Source organism: Fusarium tjaetaba (assembly GCF_013396195.1).
Source record: "Fusarium tjaetaba strain NRRL 66243 chromosome Unknown NRRL66243_c0000064, whole genome shotgun sequence".
NCBI classification, from domain to species: Eukaryota; Fungi; Ascomycota; class Sordariomycetes; order Hypocreales; family Nectriaceae; genus Fusarium; species Fusarium tjaetaba.
This window is the reverse complement of record NW_023501260.1, coordinates 102,487-115,223: the sequence shown is the minus strand read 5'-3', so window position 1 is coordinate 115,223 and position 12,737 is coordinate 102,487. Positions and strand designations below refer to the sequence as shown.

At 49.1% G+C, this 12,737-nt stretch overlaps 3 protein-coding genes across 3 annotated transcripts; 1 reads left to right on the top strand and 2 right to left on the bottom strand.

Moving 5' to 3' along the window:
• Positions 1-232: 232 nt before the first annotated feature.
• FTJAE_3400 (ATPase) lies at positions 233-4,942 on the bottom strand (the record flags this gene model as incomplete). The annotated part of the gene is made up of 7 exons (XM_037349694.1): positions 233-982; positions 1,032-1,933; positions 1,987-2,693; positions 2,740-3,369; positions 3,423-3,878; positions 3,934-4,214; positions 4,268-4,942. 7 exons carry the CDS (start codon positions 4,940-4,942, stop codon positions 233-235), a joined length of 4,401 nt encoding a protein of 1,466 aa, XP_037209533.1.
• Positions 4,943-7,029: 2,087 nt separating this feature from the next.
• Positions 7,030-9,513, bottom strand: FTJAE_3399 (uncharacterized protein; the record flags this gene model as incomplete). The annotated part of the gene is made up of 3 exons (XM_037349691.1): positions 7,030-7,901; positions 7,958-9,235; positions 9,282-9,513. 3 exons carry the CDS (start codon positions 9,511-9,513, stop codon positions 7,030-7,032), a joined length of 2,382 nt encoding a protein of 793 aa, XP_037209532.1.
• Positions 9,514-10,454: 941 nt separating this feature from the next.
• Positions 10,455-12,379, top strand: FTJAE_3398 (major facilitator superfamily transporter; the record flags this gene model as incomplete). Its single annotated transcript, XM_037349690.1, has 4 exons — positions 10,455-10,535; positions 10,597-10,865; positions 10,915-10,966; positions 11,021-12,379. 4 exons carry the CDS (start codon positions 10,455-10,457, stop codon positions 12,377-12,379), a joined length of 1,761 nt encoding a protein of 586 aa, XP_037209531.1.
• Positions 12,380-12,737: the final 358 nt, after the last annotated feature.

Genomic DNA, 12,737 nt, shown 5'->3' with positions numbered 1-12,737 from the left:
ATATTATTAAAAATATAAATTTTAAGTTAAATTAAAAAGTTTTAAGTAATAAAGTATTAAATAGAATTTAAAGCTATTAAAGTAATAGAATTTTAAAATAAAAGGTAAAATTATTAAATACTTTTAAATACTATTATAAAAATACTATTTGCCACTATAGGGCCAATCTGATATTTAAAACCGACTCTAGCTAAGAAAACAAGTATAAAATAACTACTAACTCATTGCAAACTTAAGCCTTCTTCTTTCCAAGGTTCCACTTGTTAACTCGGAAGATGTAATAAGATGCAACAGCAATGAAGATGTTGAAGCCAATGTAAGCCCAAACAATGCCAAAGTTGCGCCATCTCTCCGTGTAGTAGATCCTGTTACCAGCCATGAACTGATCGGCGTTGGACAAAGAACAGTACTGACAGTCCGATGTCGCATCAGGGTTCTGTAGCTGACCAGGAGCCTGCGTGAGATAAGCCTTCATGTACTCGCCGCATGTCTGGCCCGATGGAGGATTAAAGACAGAGACCTCGGATCGTGAACACTCGACGAGACGTCCACCCAGTTCGGTAGATACAACACCAGCAACCCAGTAGGTGAAAGGGCTAACGCGATACATGAAGATCCAGAAACCTGGAAGAGCATCAGGAGACTGCAAAACACCATTGAAGGTCAAACTCATGAGGACCAAGAGAGTGACAATCGACGAGGCAGTGAGAGCATCAGGAAGAGCAGCGATGGTCATCTGCGCAAACGAGCTGGCGTAGAGCATGAGCTGGACCATAAAGAGAAGGATTAGGCCTTGGCGGGCTGAGCTCTGCACCCCCATGACAGGGTAGTAGAAGCAGGCATACATGAGAATACCAGTAAGAGCCTGCCATGGGATCTCGACGATGACGTTGGCAATGATGAAGGCCTTCCAAGAGTAGGCCTTGCTGGGTCGTTCTCGCACTTCGTACAGGTCACGCTGGGTGATGAAATGAGGTTGGATCTATGAGGATTAGCGTACTGTAAGTCTGACACTGATAAAGGGGACTTACCTGTTGAACAATGGTAGAGAAGACTGTGATGATCATGAAGACAGAGAAGATGACATTCTGCATGCCTGCAAACGTGTTGTCAGGCTTGTAGAAAGAGAAGCCAACGAAAAGACCAGAGATCGTGCCAAGAATAAGCTTGGACATGATGTACGTGGGCATTCTCCAGTACTGCTGGAAGACTCGAGTGGTGACCTCTCGAAGCTGTGCGCGGAATGGCATGGCGAACTCAGACTGGCTGGCGGAATCGTCTTGAGGGGTCTTTGAAGACATCTCAGATGCGATCCTCGCGACTTCAGCTTCGACAGCGACACGCTCTTGGCTGCGTTTCCAAACAGTGTGCCAGTCTTCACCTTGGGAGCTGGTAGCGTTGTTGACGATCTCGAGCATCCACTCAGCTGGGTTCTCATCATCACCACAAGCCCGAGCACCCTCCTTCTCAAAGTAATCAAGAAGCGTACGCGAGTTCTGACCGATATCACCAAAGTACACGGTCTTGCCACCACGAGCAAGGAAGAGCAAACGATCAAACTCCTGGAACAGAATGGCACTGGGCTGATGGACGGTGCAAAGGATAGCTTGTCCTGCATCGGCGAGCTTGCGAAGGAAGGCGACGATAGCCCAAGAGCTCTGGGAGTCAAGACCGCTGGTGGGTTCATCGAGGAAGAGGAGGAGCTTGGGCTTAGCGGCGAGTTCGACACCGATGGTGAGAAGCTTGCGTTGCTCGACATTGAGACCTTCGCCGGGAACACCGACGACAGCGCTGGCAAAGTCTCGCATGTTGAGCATGTCAATGACCTTCTCGACCCATTCGTGCTTCTCCTCGGTGCTCACGGTTGAGGGCTGACGAAGCATGGCGCTGAAGCGGAGACTCTCGCGGACGGTTGAGGTTTCAAGGTGAAGATCTGAGACGTGTTAGTAAGTTGCAAAGGACGGTTAATACGGTGATGTCACTAACCTTGCTGCTGGACGTATCCTGTCTTTCGCTGGAAGCTGGCATCGAGAGGTCTTCCGTTGACAAGCATGTCTCCAGTGATGACACCCATGGTAGTTCGCTGAGCCAAAACATCAAGAAGAGTAGTCTTTCCGGCACCACTGACACCCATCAGAGCGGTAAGAGTACCAGGCTTGACCCAACCAGTGACGTGATCCAGAAGACGTCTCGGCTCACCCTTGATCTCAATATCATAGACAACATCCTTCCAAGTAAAGATATCAGTCTGTGGCTCAAGCCCAGCAGTAGAATCCTGACCCTCATTCGTCTTCTCAGGAACAGCGAGCTGCTCATTCGTAGCGCTCCTGTCCACACCATCCTGAAGATGAGCGGGGACCTGACCGCGCTGGAAGACGAGGACCTCAGCCTTGCTAGCGGTCTTGGAGTTGAGCTCAGTGGCGATGAAGTAGATGAGCATGAAGCCGATGAGGAATGCAAGGAGGATACCAAAGTTGCGCCAGACGTGGGAGTAGGAGTAGCGGTAGTTGGTCTCAATGAAGGCATCACCGCTGACTGTTCGTGATCCCGCTACGGATCCGACGGCTGAGCAGATGAATGTATCGCCGCTGAGTCCAGAGTAGGAGGGGATGAACTGAGAGCAGTCAAACTCGCGACCGTGGAATTCATTGGCAACCAGGATCTCGAAGGCGTAGTAGATGGGGTTAATCCATCTGTAACTGTTAGTAGCCACTCAGTAGTAAGTAAGAAGTCACTCACCTAATCCAACCAAACCAATCAACCATCTGCGGAACACGAATCATGAAACCAGTATAGATAACCAGTGCCAAGACCATAACACCAGCCAACATCATAGCCTGAGAAACCGTCTTCGTAACTGCCGCCATCGTCCTAAAGATCGCAGACATGACAAAGGTTGAGATATACGTGATGAGGAAGAACAGAAAGAAGTTACCAGGCTCGCGACGAAGACCAGCCAAGAAATACAGAATGATGTTGAACACAGTCGCCGAGATGAACTTGATGGGTATGTCCGCCACGATACCAGAGATGGCTTCAGCAGCGGGGTGGTAGAAAGCGTAAGAAGCATGCTTCTCGACGATAGGGCGCTGGGAGTACAAGTTGTTGATCTCGGAGATGGCGGCGAGTGCGTTCATGAGAATACCCATGAAAAGAACTGCGCCTTTGGAGTAGAAGCTTGCGGATCCGTTGCCAGTGCCGTAGTAGACTGAACCGATGATTAAAGACATGATTACATCGATGGCGACGTGTGTCGCTGTCGCTGAGAGATCGTTCCAGATCCGCTGATAGGCGCGCTTGGTGGTCAGGCGGATCTGGGTTGCGATGCTGATGATGTACGGAGACTTGTTTCGAGCACGCTTATCTTGACTATACACATTATTAGCATTTCGTTGATCCTTTGAGGTGGTGGGGGAACTTACATAAGAGCCTTGCGCTCTCTCAAAGGCGCAATGGCCTCGTGGCGGTTATCTGAAGGAAAATCCTGCTGATACACCTCAATCTCCTCCCTCAGCCTCTTACACTCCGGCGAGTTATGCCAATAGCGCTCAAACTCCTCCGCCGTACGGGGGACCTTGTTCTCCATACCCGGTCTGGCCTTTCGCTCCTGCGGGTTCGTCACGGAGGTGAGGAAATCACCCGCTGTCTGACGAGCAGGACACTCCCAGCCCATTTTCTCAAAGTAGGCTTTGGCGTTGCGGGCGGGGCCGAAGTAGATCTGGCGGCCTTCGTAGAGAACTACTGCCTTGTCGAAGAGGTCGTAGATGGCTTGGCTGGCTTGATAGATTGCTAGGGCGTTGGCGGAGCCGGTGTAGTCGGAGGCTAGACGGATTGCTTGGGCGAATTTGAGAGCTGTCGCTGAGTCTAGACCTCGTGTACTATATCAATGTCAGACTCACAACTCATCACAAAACACAAAACACTTGTACTAACCTGTTATCCCACGCAGCCATTGGCGACTGAGCAAGCATCATCTCAGCAATACTAACACGCTTTCGCTCACCACCCGAAACACCGCGAATAAAGTCATTGCCGACCTTGGTGTTGTACGTATGGCTCAAACCGCAGACTGCCATGACGATCTGGGTGGCATCCTTGACGACTTCTTCGCGTGTTTCAGCAAGGCCGAGCTTTTTGGGGTCGGTGGGGAGACGGCATGCAGCGGCGAACTCGAGGGTCTGGCCGACGGTGAGATGAGGGAAGTGCTTATCAACCTATTCACAATGGTTAGTAAACTTCACTGATTGAAGTAGATGGAGATGCTTACCTCTTGGTTGTAACCAGTCTCGCCCTTGAACTCCTTCATCATATCCTTCTGCGAGATACCATTATATGTAATCATCGCCTCCTCTCCAAGATGCAGTCCCTCAAGCTCACCCGTCATAGTCTTGAGCAGCGTGGAACATCCCGAGCCAGGCCGACCGAGAACAATAAGCGTCTCGCCGCCTCTAAGCAGACCATCAAACTGATGAAGAATCCTCTTGGGTTCTTTCTTGCCCGACTTCAAATGCTCGCCAATCCTCAATGGCGCCTGAACAATATCTGCCACAGTCTTCTGCAGCTGCAGCGCCGCTCCGGTACCATAAACACTCAAGTTCTTGAATGCGACACCAGCGCTCTTAGGACCGACGCCTGCTTCCTGCAGTTGGTGCATAAAAGCTGGTAGCCATTTCGACAGATCAAAGGCTTTGTTTGCAGGGTCTAGTGCGGGATCTTCTTCGTTGATGGTAGCGATTCTAGAGGGCACGGTAGCGAAGCTCTGTCTGCGGCGTTGAGAAATGCCAGTTGCGATTCTTTGCAGTTCTTGTTGGTCGTGCTCGTCCATGATCATGGTGCTGGTTCGTCTAAGGGGCGATGGGCGGGTGTATGTGCCCTCGCTTCCCGTTGAATGCTCCATTTCAATTGAGTCTGGTGGACTCTCAATTGAGTGTCGCTCCGTCATTTTGAAGCTGGTGTTCAAATCAATGAAAAGTTAAGACTCTCTCAATCGTGGGGTTGTTGTTTGTTGTGTTTTTGTGTAAATTTGACTGGAATGTGACTGTCGAAAAACAGAGTCAAGCACCTCTGACCCGTTGTCAGGCAATTGATCAGCTCAGCCAAATTAAGATTAAAAAAAGAGAAAGTAGTGAATTGTCTATGGAATGGATTGGATTTGACTTTCTGGGCGGAAATGAATCGGGCTTTAAGTTAGATAACAGCAACCTCACAGACTTCCCAACTCCCCCAAGTGCCGGGCCCGACAGCACCCCGACAATGCTGTCATGACATGGTCGGAGCTTCGGTAGGGCCAAAGTATGCGTCTGACATACTTCAGCCACGCTGACACTCTATTCCATCTAGTCCATTCAGTCGGGCTGCCTGCGTCCCCGCTAGTCCGACAGCAGCGGCCGTCGACTCTGCCACGCATTGAGGATGACGGGGATTTGCTGGTGTTCGAAAAACTAAGGGAGCAATTAGGTTTGTGCCGGTCTCTTAGTGCTGTGGGCTTGTCGATCTGCGGCCTGCGGAGTGTCGGGGGTTATGGCGAATCCCTGCTCCGTCCGCCCTATGCGGTCTCGTCCGCGGAGGCCGGCAGCTACGTTTTCCCGTAGGCAGCGCTGTGTCACCCTCTCTCTCACTCGTTCTCGTTCAGATTTTCCGATCTTGCATTGTTGACGTCACGGTAGATCGTAGATAACGGGGTCTGAGGGACCCGAAAAGTCCATCTGCGGTGTTTCCGTCGGGTTGATTTTTCTTATTCGCGAGTCTCGGCACATGCAATGAGGTCATAGCTCAGCATTTTCAATCGTGTTTGTGAATTGGCTTTTTCTGCGCCTCTGCGTTACGGACCTTGAAGGTTAATTTCTCGGGATTTGTGTCAATGCATTGTTGCATTGGCAAGCAATACTGCATTGGCGCAGCAACGATACTGTTCTTGTTTGCTAATGTAACGTGTTCTTTGTTTTCATTTAGGGAAAAACATTAGAGATTGACAGAAGCTGCAATTTTGATGTGAAAATAAACTGCTGTGCACAGGAAAACAGCTCTGGATACATTCACTTGGCAACTATGGAATATACACTTACTTTGTTTAGTATTTAGGATTAATTGTTTATTTTATTACAGCATTGAGACCACTTGGAACAAATCTTGGATTGATATCGGGCATAAAGACCTCTTATTTAGGGTAGCCTTGATGCATCGAGAGCAGATACAGAAAATTCCGCAAGCTAAAAATTGTTAGCGTATCCCAGGCCAGATCTCCATGTCTCGGATAAACCAGTCCTCATCCTTCTCGGTAGTTCATTTAATCCGTAACCTCCGATGTTCTAGCCCATCTAGCGGCCCATCTTCATTGCCGATCGTCATGGTCCAATCTCGCTGCGTCTAGCTTCAGTTTAACTATGTACAGTCTCGTCATCATTGTTGTTAGTCTGGTTCTCGGTCACTCGTCTACTCGTCTAGCCTGGCTGTCGTTAATTGAGTTTTGCAGATTTATGTTTTATTTCTTACGGGACAATCATTGATCCCGACTGCCGCAGAATGGAGGCATCGTTGGCTGAACATCGGGTAATATTTGCCAGCTATCTTATCTTATCTTATCGAAGATCGAGTTGGCGATCCAGGGGCAATTCGGTCAAATGCTAGATGTTCCAGACAATTCAGCATTTGACTTCTAATAAGAAAATGTTAACAGGCAAGTTGCTCCAAGAGTTAACGTCAACGTAATTCAGTTATGAAGAGTCTGGCAGGTCCAAATATGCTCTGCAACTTACCTAGTAGGATAAGTGGAGTGAAATTTCAACCATTTCCTCATTAAGACGTGTCTGTAATATATTAACCAGATCTTTTATTATACAGCTAGGGCCATACAGCAACGAGAATACAATAAGGCTCGCTTTTAAACATAACATAAGGTCTAATAGACAGGGCTTTTATCAACCTCCCATCAGCATTATAACCATATCCCAAAGCTGCTGCTTTTCTTATTTAGACTTAGTAAATAAGCCACCAAAGCGAGTCTTTTCTTTGGGGCGATGTCTTTGATCCTCATGACCGAGCGACCCGTCCTTTATAGACTCTATCAAGATATGAGACCGAGGAAATATCCCATACTCTCTCTTGGAATTTGAACCACTCCAGAACCATGCATGTGGATCCTCCCCTGTAGATAGAGTCAGTGTCAGAACCAGCCTTGGTGAAGTTATTAATGATGGAGAACCTACAAGCAAGATTATAGACAATGTCGCCTTTCTTGAGTGCCAGCCAGCCAGGCTGCCTTTGCTTCTCGAACTTCCACCTCGCTACTCCCGTCCGTGGCGTGTTCGGTAAGGAAGCGATCTTGACATGCCGCGGCATATCCAGGCTGATCAATTTACTTGGAAATGTTCCGAATATCCCGTCGTGCCAGCCTTGGCACCACTTCCCGTCCCACTTCTCCGGGAACTCAACGCCGATTATCCTCGCCCCTGAAACGAACTGTAGAACCTCTGAGGTTGCATCAGGTCTTGCTTGTGGCTTCTCATTACTTCGTCTGATATGGTCTTTCAAGGCCCGGGCGACGGGTAACGATGTGAGTCGGGTTGAGTCGTTGGTTCGGGACATACCATGCAGAGCAGTCATGGTAGAATTTGGGAAATATAAATCGCAGTCTTGGCGCCCTCGCGAGTTTATATCGCTGTGTTCGTAGACTACTTCCACACCCGGAACATGCGGCAAGGGATGGGTATGCCGAGAAATGTGACGAAAGAGGAGATCGATTGACTGGAAAACGGTAGCGTCGTCTTCTTGGGGAGTAGACTTGGTCTTGTCACAAAAGAGACAGCCAAAGTACACCGAGTTGACGTTTCGGACTGCAATATGAGATTTAAATAGGAAGCGAGGACGGTGAAGAATCCCTCTCGTTTGCTGGCTGGCCAATGCTAAAATTGTCTTTTAGCCTTGGTTCTCAGAGATTATGGGTGACTGAATGACTTACGATCTTGATCCATGTCCTGGCGCAAATGCGAGTAGGGAGTCTTGTACTCACAATGAAGACACTGCGCAGTTGGTTCTGTCAACGTCTCAGCTGGATTATCCAGCATTTGCCCAAATAACATTTCTTGAGAATACTCTCTGGGTCTTATAGCACCGTCTGAACCGCCACCGACCCTTTTGATGGCCTGTCCGGGACCTCCAGAAGCAAAAGCTCGAGCTCCTTTACATAGTCCGCCCAGTAGAGCTAAAGAGCTGTCTGCTCCGATCTCATAGGTCTGTAGAGAGTGCACGCTTTTTACAGAGACAGAATCCTTCCTCATCGAGCTAGAAGATGTTGATACTGCTTTGGAACCTGACGCGCCGCTTCCGTCTGATCGTATGGATGGCGCTAAGCCTTGGGTGATAATGGACAATTGTTGATGTTCAGGAAACGCTGCAGATGGTATGTAGGACCCAGAATTCCGGTATTCTGTAAGCTTTGCGCTAGTGTATTGGGAGGCTGTTACAGATACAGGGCTTGAGACAACAGCTGACTGTTGGTCAGTGACTGTAGACCAATCCGGCTGCGAAACTGGCTCAGTAGTTACGGATGGCGGAGGAGTATCCTGATGATTATAACCGAAGGAGCCTCTTGCGTTTTGCTCGATAGCGTTCTGGTAGCCTGTTGATTTGGGGGATAATGCAACTGAGCTTGGAGGAGTGATCGCTCCAATATCAATACCCTGCAAACTGTTTAGAACCGCATCTGAATCACTCTCTTGTCGTCGGTGAGCCTGGATATAGCGGTAGGTTTGGGTGTCTTGCTCTCGAGTCGCGTATTTGCTTGACAAAGGCAAGGAGACTGGTGAAGCGAGCCCGCTCGGCGTAATAGGTGACTGTGTCGTAGAATAATCAGCATTTCTCAAAGCACGTCCCCCAGAGTGAGATCTATCGCGCTGTTCCGAACCACCGATGAAGGACGGTCGTTGCTGATGAGTACCAAGACTAGACCCCGATCTCGCAGGCCGCGTGGACATTTGAGAGCTCGATCTGGCCACGTCGGAGGGATTGGTAAGTTGTGGAAGAGGTGGAAGAGGCGGAAATTTCGAGGGGGCCGGTGATGACTCCAGAGCAGACTTTGTTGTAAACCGTGTGATCTCTTCTACCAGAGTAATAGCCAATTCCTTCGTCGCAGCTTGGAGCTCGTCAAACTTGGCCTTGTCAAAGGTCTGCGGCTCAATGAAATCCTCAAAATCATAGAGCAAAATGTCAATCGATCGAACTTGACAAATAACATCTTCTACTCGCCTGTCAGTGTCCGCTGTGGCTTGGGTGCTGGTCCTTACCATGACGCAAAGTCAGATATCTTAGGAATTCAGTTAATTGAGGAGAAGACACCGCGAGTAAAGGTACTAGGCGTCGTAAAGCTCGCTCTCCTTCTCTCAATAGCGATTGGGACGACTGGTTAAGTGATGTCTGTTGGTAGTCTTGCCCACTGGCCTGCGAAAGCGCAAACTTGGCCCATTTTGTCACATCATTGAAGGGACGGAGTAACACGTGATCAGATGGAGTCGCCATTTCGGCAGCGATAAGAACATGGGAAAAGAAAGTAGCAGCGATAAAGCTGTTTCGCGGAGGATCGACAAGAGTCTGCAAAGGGCGGGATGAGACTCGCTGGGCATGTATTCAATAAAATTGCCAACTCGTCCCAGTCTTATCCTGTGTACCCTCCATATACGAAGTTAAGATTTAATGAACAAGCCCCCTCCGTTTCAAGGCTAGGATAAGGGGAGTTATTTCAATCTGTTGAAGAATAATTGCGACAGACAGGGATCTGAAGGAGGGTGTAATAATTTCCAGATAAGCCTTTTTTCGGTTCAACGACCCGGATTTGCACACTTCCTCGTAACCGAACCAACCAGAATGCCCGCCACTCCATCAAAATAAAGCCTAAAAATGAGCTTAGATGCATGGACAAAGCCATAGCTGGGAGTTTATAGCTAATCACTGAGCCATATCTCAACTCCCAGGCAGAGCTGAGACTCGTTGAAACCGCCACTAAACTCTACCTCCCGGTTGTTGTTATTAGCCAAATATGGTATCCTTCACTTTGCGTTATCATAGCCCGCGATTAGTTAACGCCAAGCCGACGTGACCTCCCTAAATAGTTCCCATAATCCGTGCGCTTGGCCATTCCAAGACTCTCACTAATGCATGTTGCCTCCGCGCCAACCTCCGACCCTCCCAACACTCTCTGTTGCTACGCGGGAAAGGGTTCTAGAGGTTTCAAATGTGCCAGAGGGACAGCCTTCCTGTTTGGATTGATCCGCCGAAGGTCATCCGCCCCTTGTCTCTTTGCCATCTGTCTTCAGTTGCCTCTAATTTATAAATCACTGCTGACGGAATCTTCTTAGGTCTTAGTCGGGCCTGTTCTCTTCACTTTTTCCTTTTCCTTCTCTGATCTTTTGTTTTTCTTCTCCCATTGCATCTCTTCGTTTCTGCTCAAGAGCTTTACCATCATGGGGTGGATTGGTCGAATCAACGATGGCGTGGCCAACAGTCGCGTAGGCCACTGGTTTCAATTGGAGGGATCTGGCCATGTGAGCCAACGCCACCAAAGAAGTAATTGCAAAGAAGAATCGCACTGACCCAAGGCTTTAGCCCCGCGAGCGACCTGGTTCCCGATTCACGACTGAGATCCGAGCAGGCATCATCTCCTTCTTCGCAATGGCATATATCTTGGCTGTCAATTCCAGCATCGTCGCTGACAGTGGAGGCACTTGTGTCTGTGACTCGACTCCCGATGACCCCATCTGCGCCGCCAATTCGGACTATCTCCTTTGCAAGAATGAGGTCAAGCGTGATCTGGTCACGGCCACCGCCGCTATCTCTGCCCTGGCCACCTTCTTCCTTGGTGCCCTCGCCAACATGTTAGTCTCGATAGGTAGCTCGATGATTGGCTGCTAACTTTGTGCACAGGCCCGTCGGTATCAGCTGCGGAATGGGCTTGAACGCTTATCTCGCATACGATGTACGTATTCCTGCTTCGACGCCATGTGTAATTTCTAACGTGGATTCTACCTAGGTCGTCGGCTTCCATGGCTCTGGACCCGTCCCTTATGAGGTGGCCATGACGGCCATCTTTGTCGAGGGCCTCATCTTCTTCGGTCTCACGATCCTCGGTCTTCGACAATGGCTTGCTCGAGCTATCCCGCGTTCAATCAAGCTGGCTACCGGCGCTGGTATCGGTCTCTTCTTGACACTTATCGGCCTTACCTACAGTGAAGGCATAGGCCTGATTACTGGCGCTGTTTCGACCCCTGTTGAGCTGGCTGGCTGTTCTCCTGCGGACAAATTGGAGGATGGCACCTGTCCTGGCTCGCACAAGATGCAGAACCCGACTCTTTGGCTGGCTATTTTCTGCGGTGGTATCCTGACGGTTGTTCTCACTATGTTCCGCGTCAAGGGTGCTATTCTCATAGGCATTATTCTCGTGTCTGTTTGTTCTTGGCCACGCGGTACCTCCATCACAGCCTTCCCCTATACCCCGGTCGGCGATGACTCTTTCAACTTCTTCAAAAAGGTTGTGGACTTTCATCCTATCACCAGAATTCTTGCCGTGCAAAAGTGGGATATCAGTGCATATAGTGGACAATTTGGGCGCGCCCTTATCACGTTCCTCTACGTTGATATTCTTGACTGCACAGGTACCCTTTACTCGATGGCCAGATTCTCCAATCTCATAGATGAGAAAACTCAGGATTTCGAAGGATCTGCTACAGCATATCTCGTTGATTCCCTCAGTATCACTATAGGGGCCGTCTTTGGTACATCACCTGTGACAGCCTTCATCGAGAGTGGAGCTGGTATTGGTGAAGGAGGGCGAACAGGAATCACAGCTATGATGACCGGCTTTTGCTTCTTTGTCTCGATATTCTTTGCACCTATCTTCGCCTCTATACCTCCTTGGGCAACAGGCTGTGTCTTGATCCTAATTGGCTCTATGATGATGCAAGCCGTCGTCAATATCAATTGGCGATATATGGGTGACGCTGTCCCAGCGTTCTTGACTATTGCTATCATGCCCTTTACATACTCAATTGCTGATGGCCTCATTGCTGGTATTTGCAGCTATATCGTTATTCAAGTTCTTGTATGGGCCGTAGAGACAGCTTCTATGGGCAAGCTGACTGCAACTAATAAGAAGGACAAAGACCCTTGGACATGGCGTATTCCTGGAGGCATTCTACCCGGGTGGCTTACACGTTTGTTCCAGGGCAAGAAGGACTTTTGGCGCCCCTATGCGGACGAGACCATCGATGGCAATGTAGGTGTCAATTCTCATGAGATGAGCCCTATTAGACACAATGCTGACTGGGTCAAGCCTGGCGAGCCTTTACCTCACGTGGTAACCGAGATTTACTCTGGGAATGATAAGCGATAAGCCGGGGTATATTCCGTAACTCGACCGGCAGGGCTGGAGCTGAGGTTCATCAAGTTGGGGCAGTATTTTCTCTATAGTCATGTAACGTGCTACATATACACGGAAATGACAGTGTTACCGTATTCGACCCCATTTTGTGGCTGCATCATTGAACTATCAAACGACTCCGTCACTCGTGGCAACGCCCCAACCCAGGCATCTGGTTTCAACAGAAACCGGTGGCAAGTAGTTGAAGACAGCCCTTAGAAAGGTCTTGTTCTCTTCCATGCCTCAGCAGAACCCGACGATTTCTTCAATTCATCTAATTCTAATTTACTACACTTCCTACAAACTCTGGCCTCCAAATCACAATCGCCCG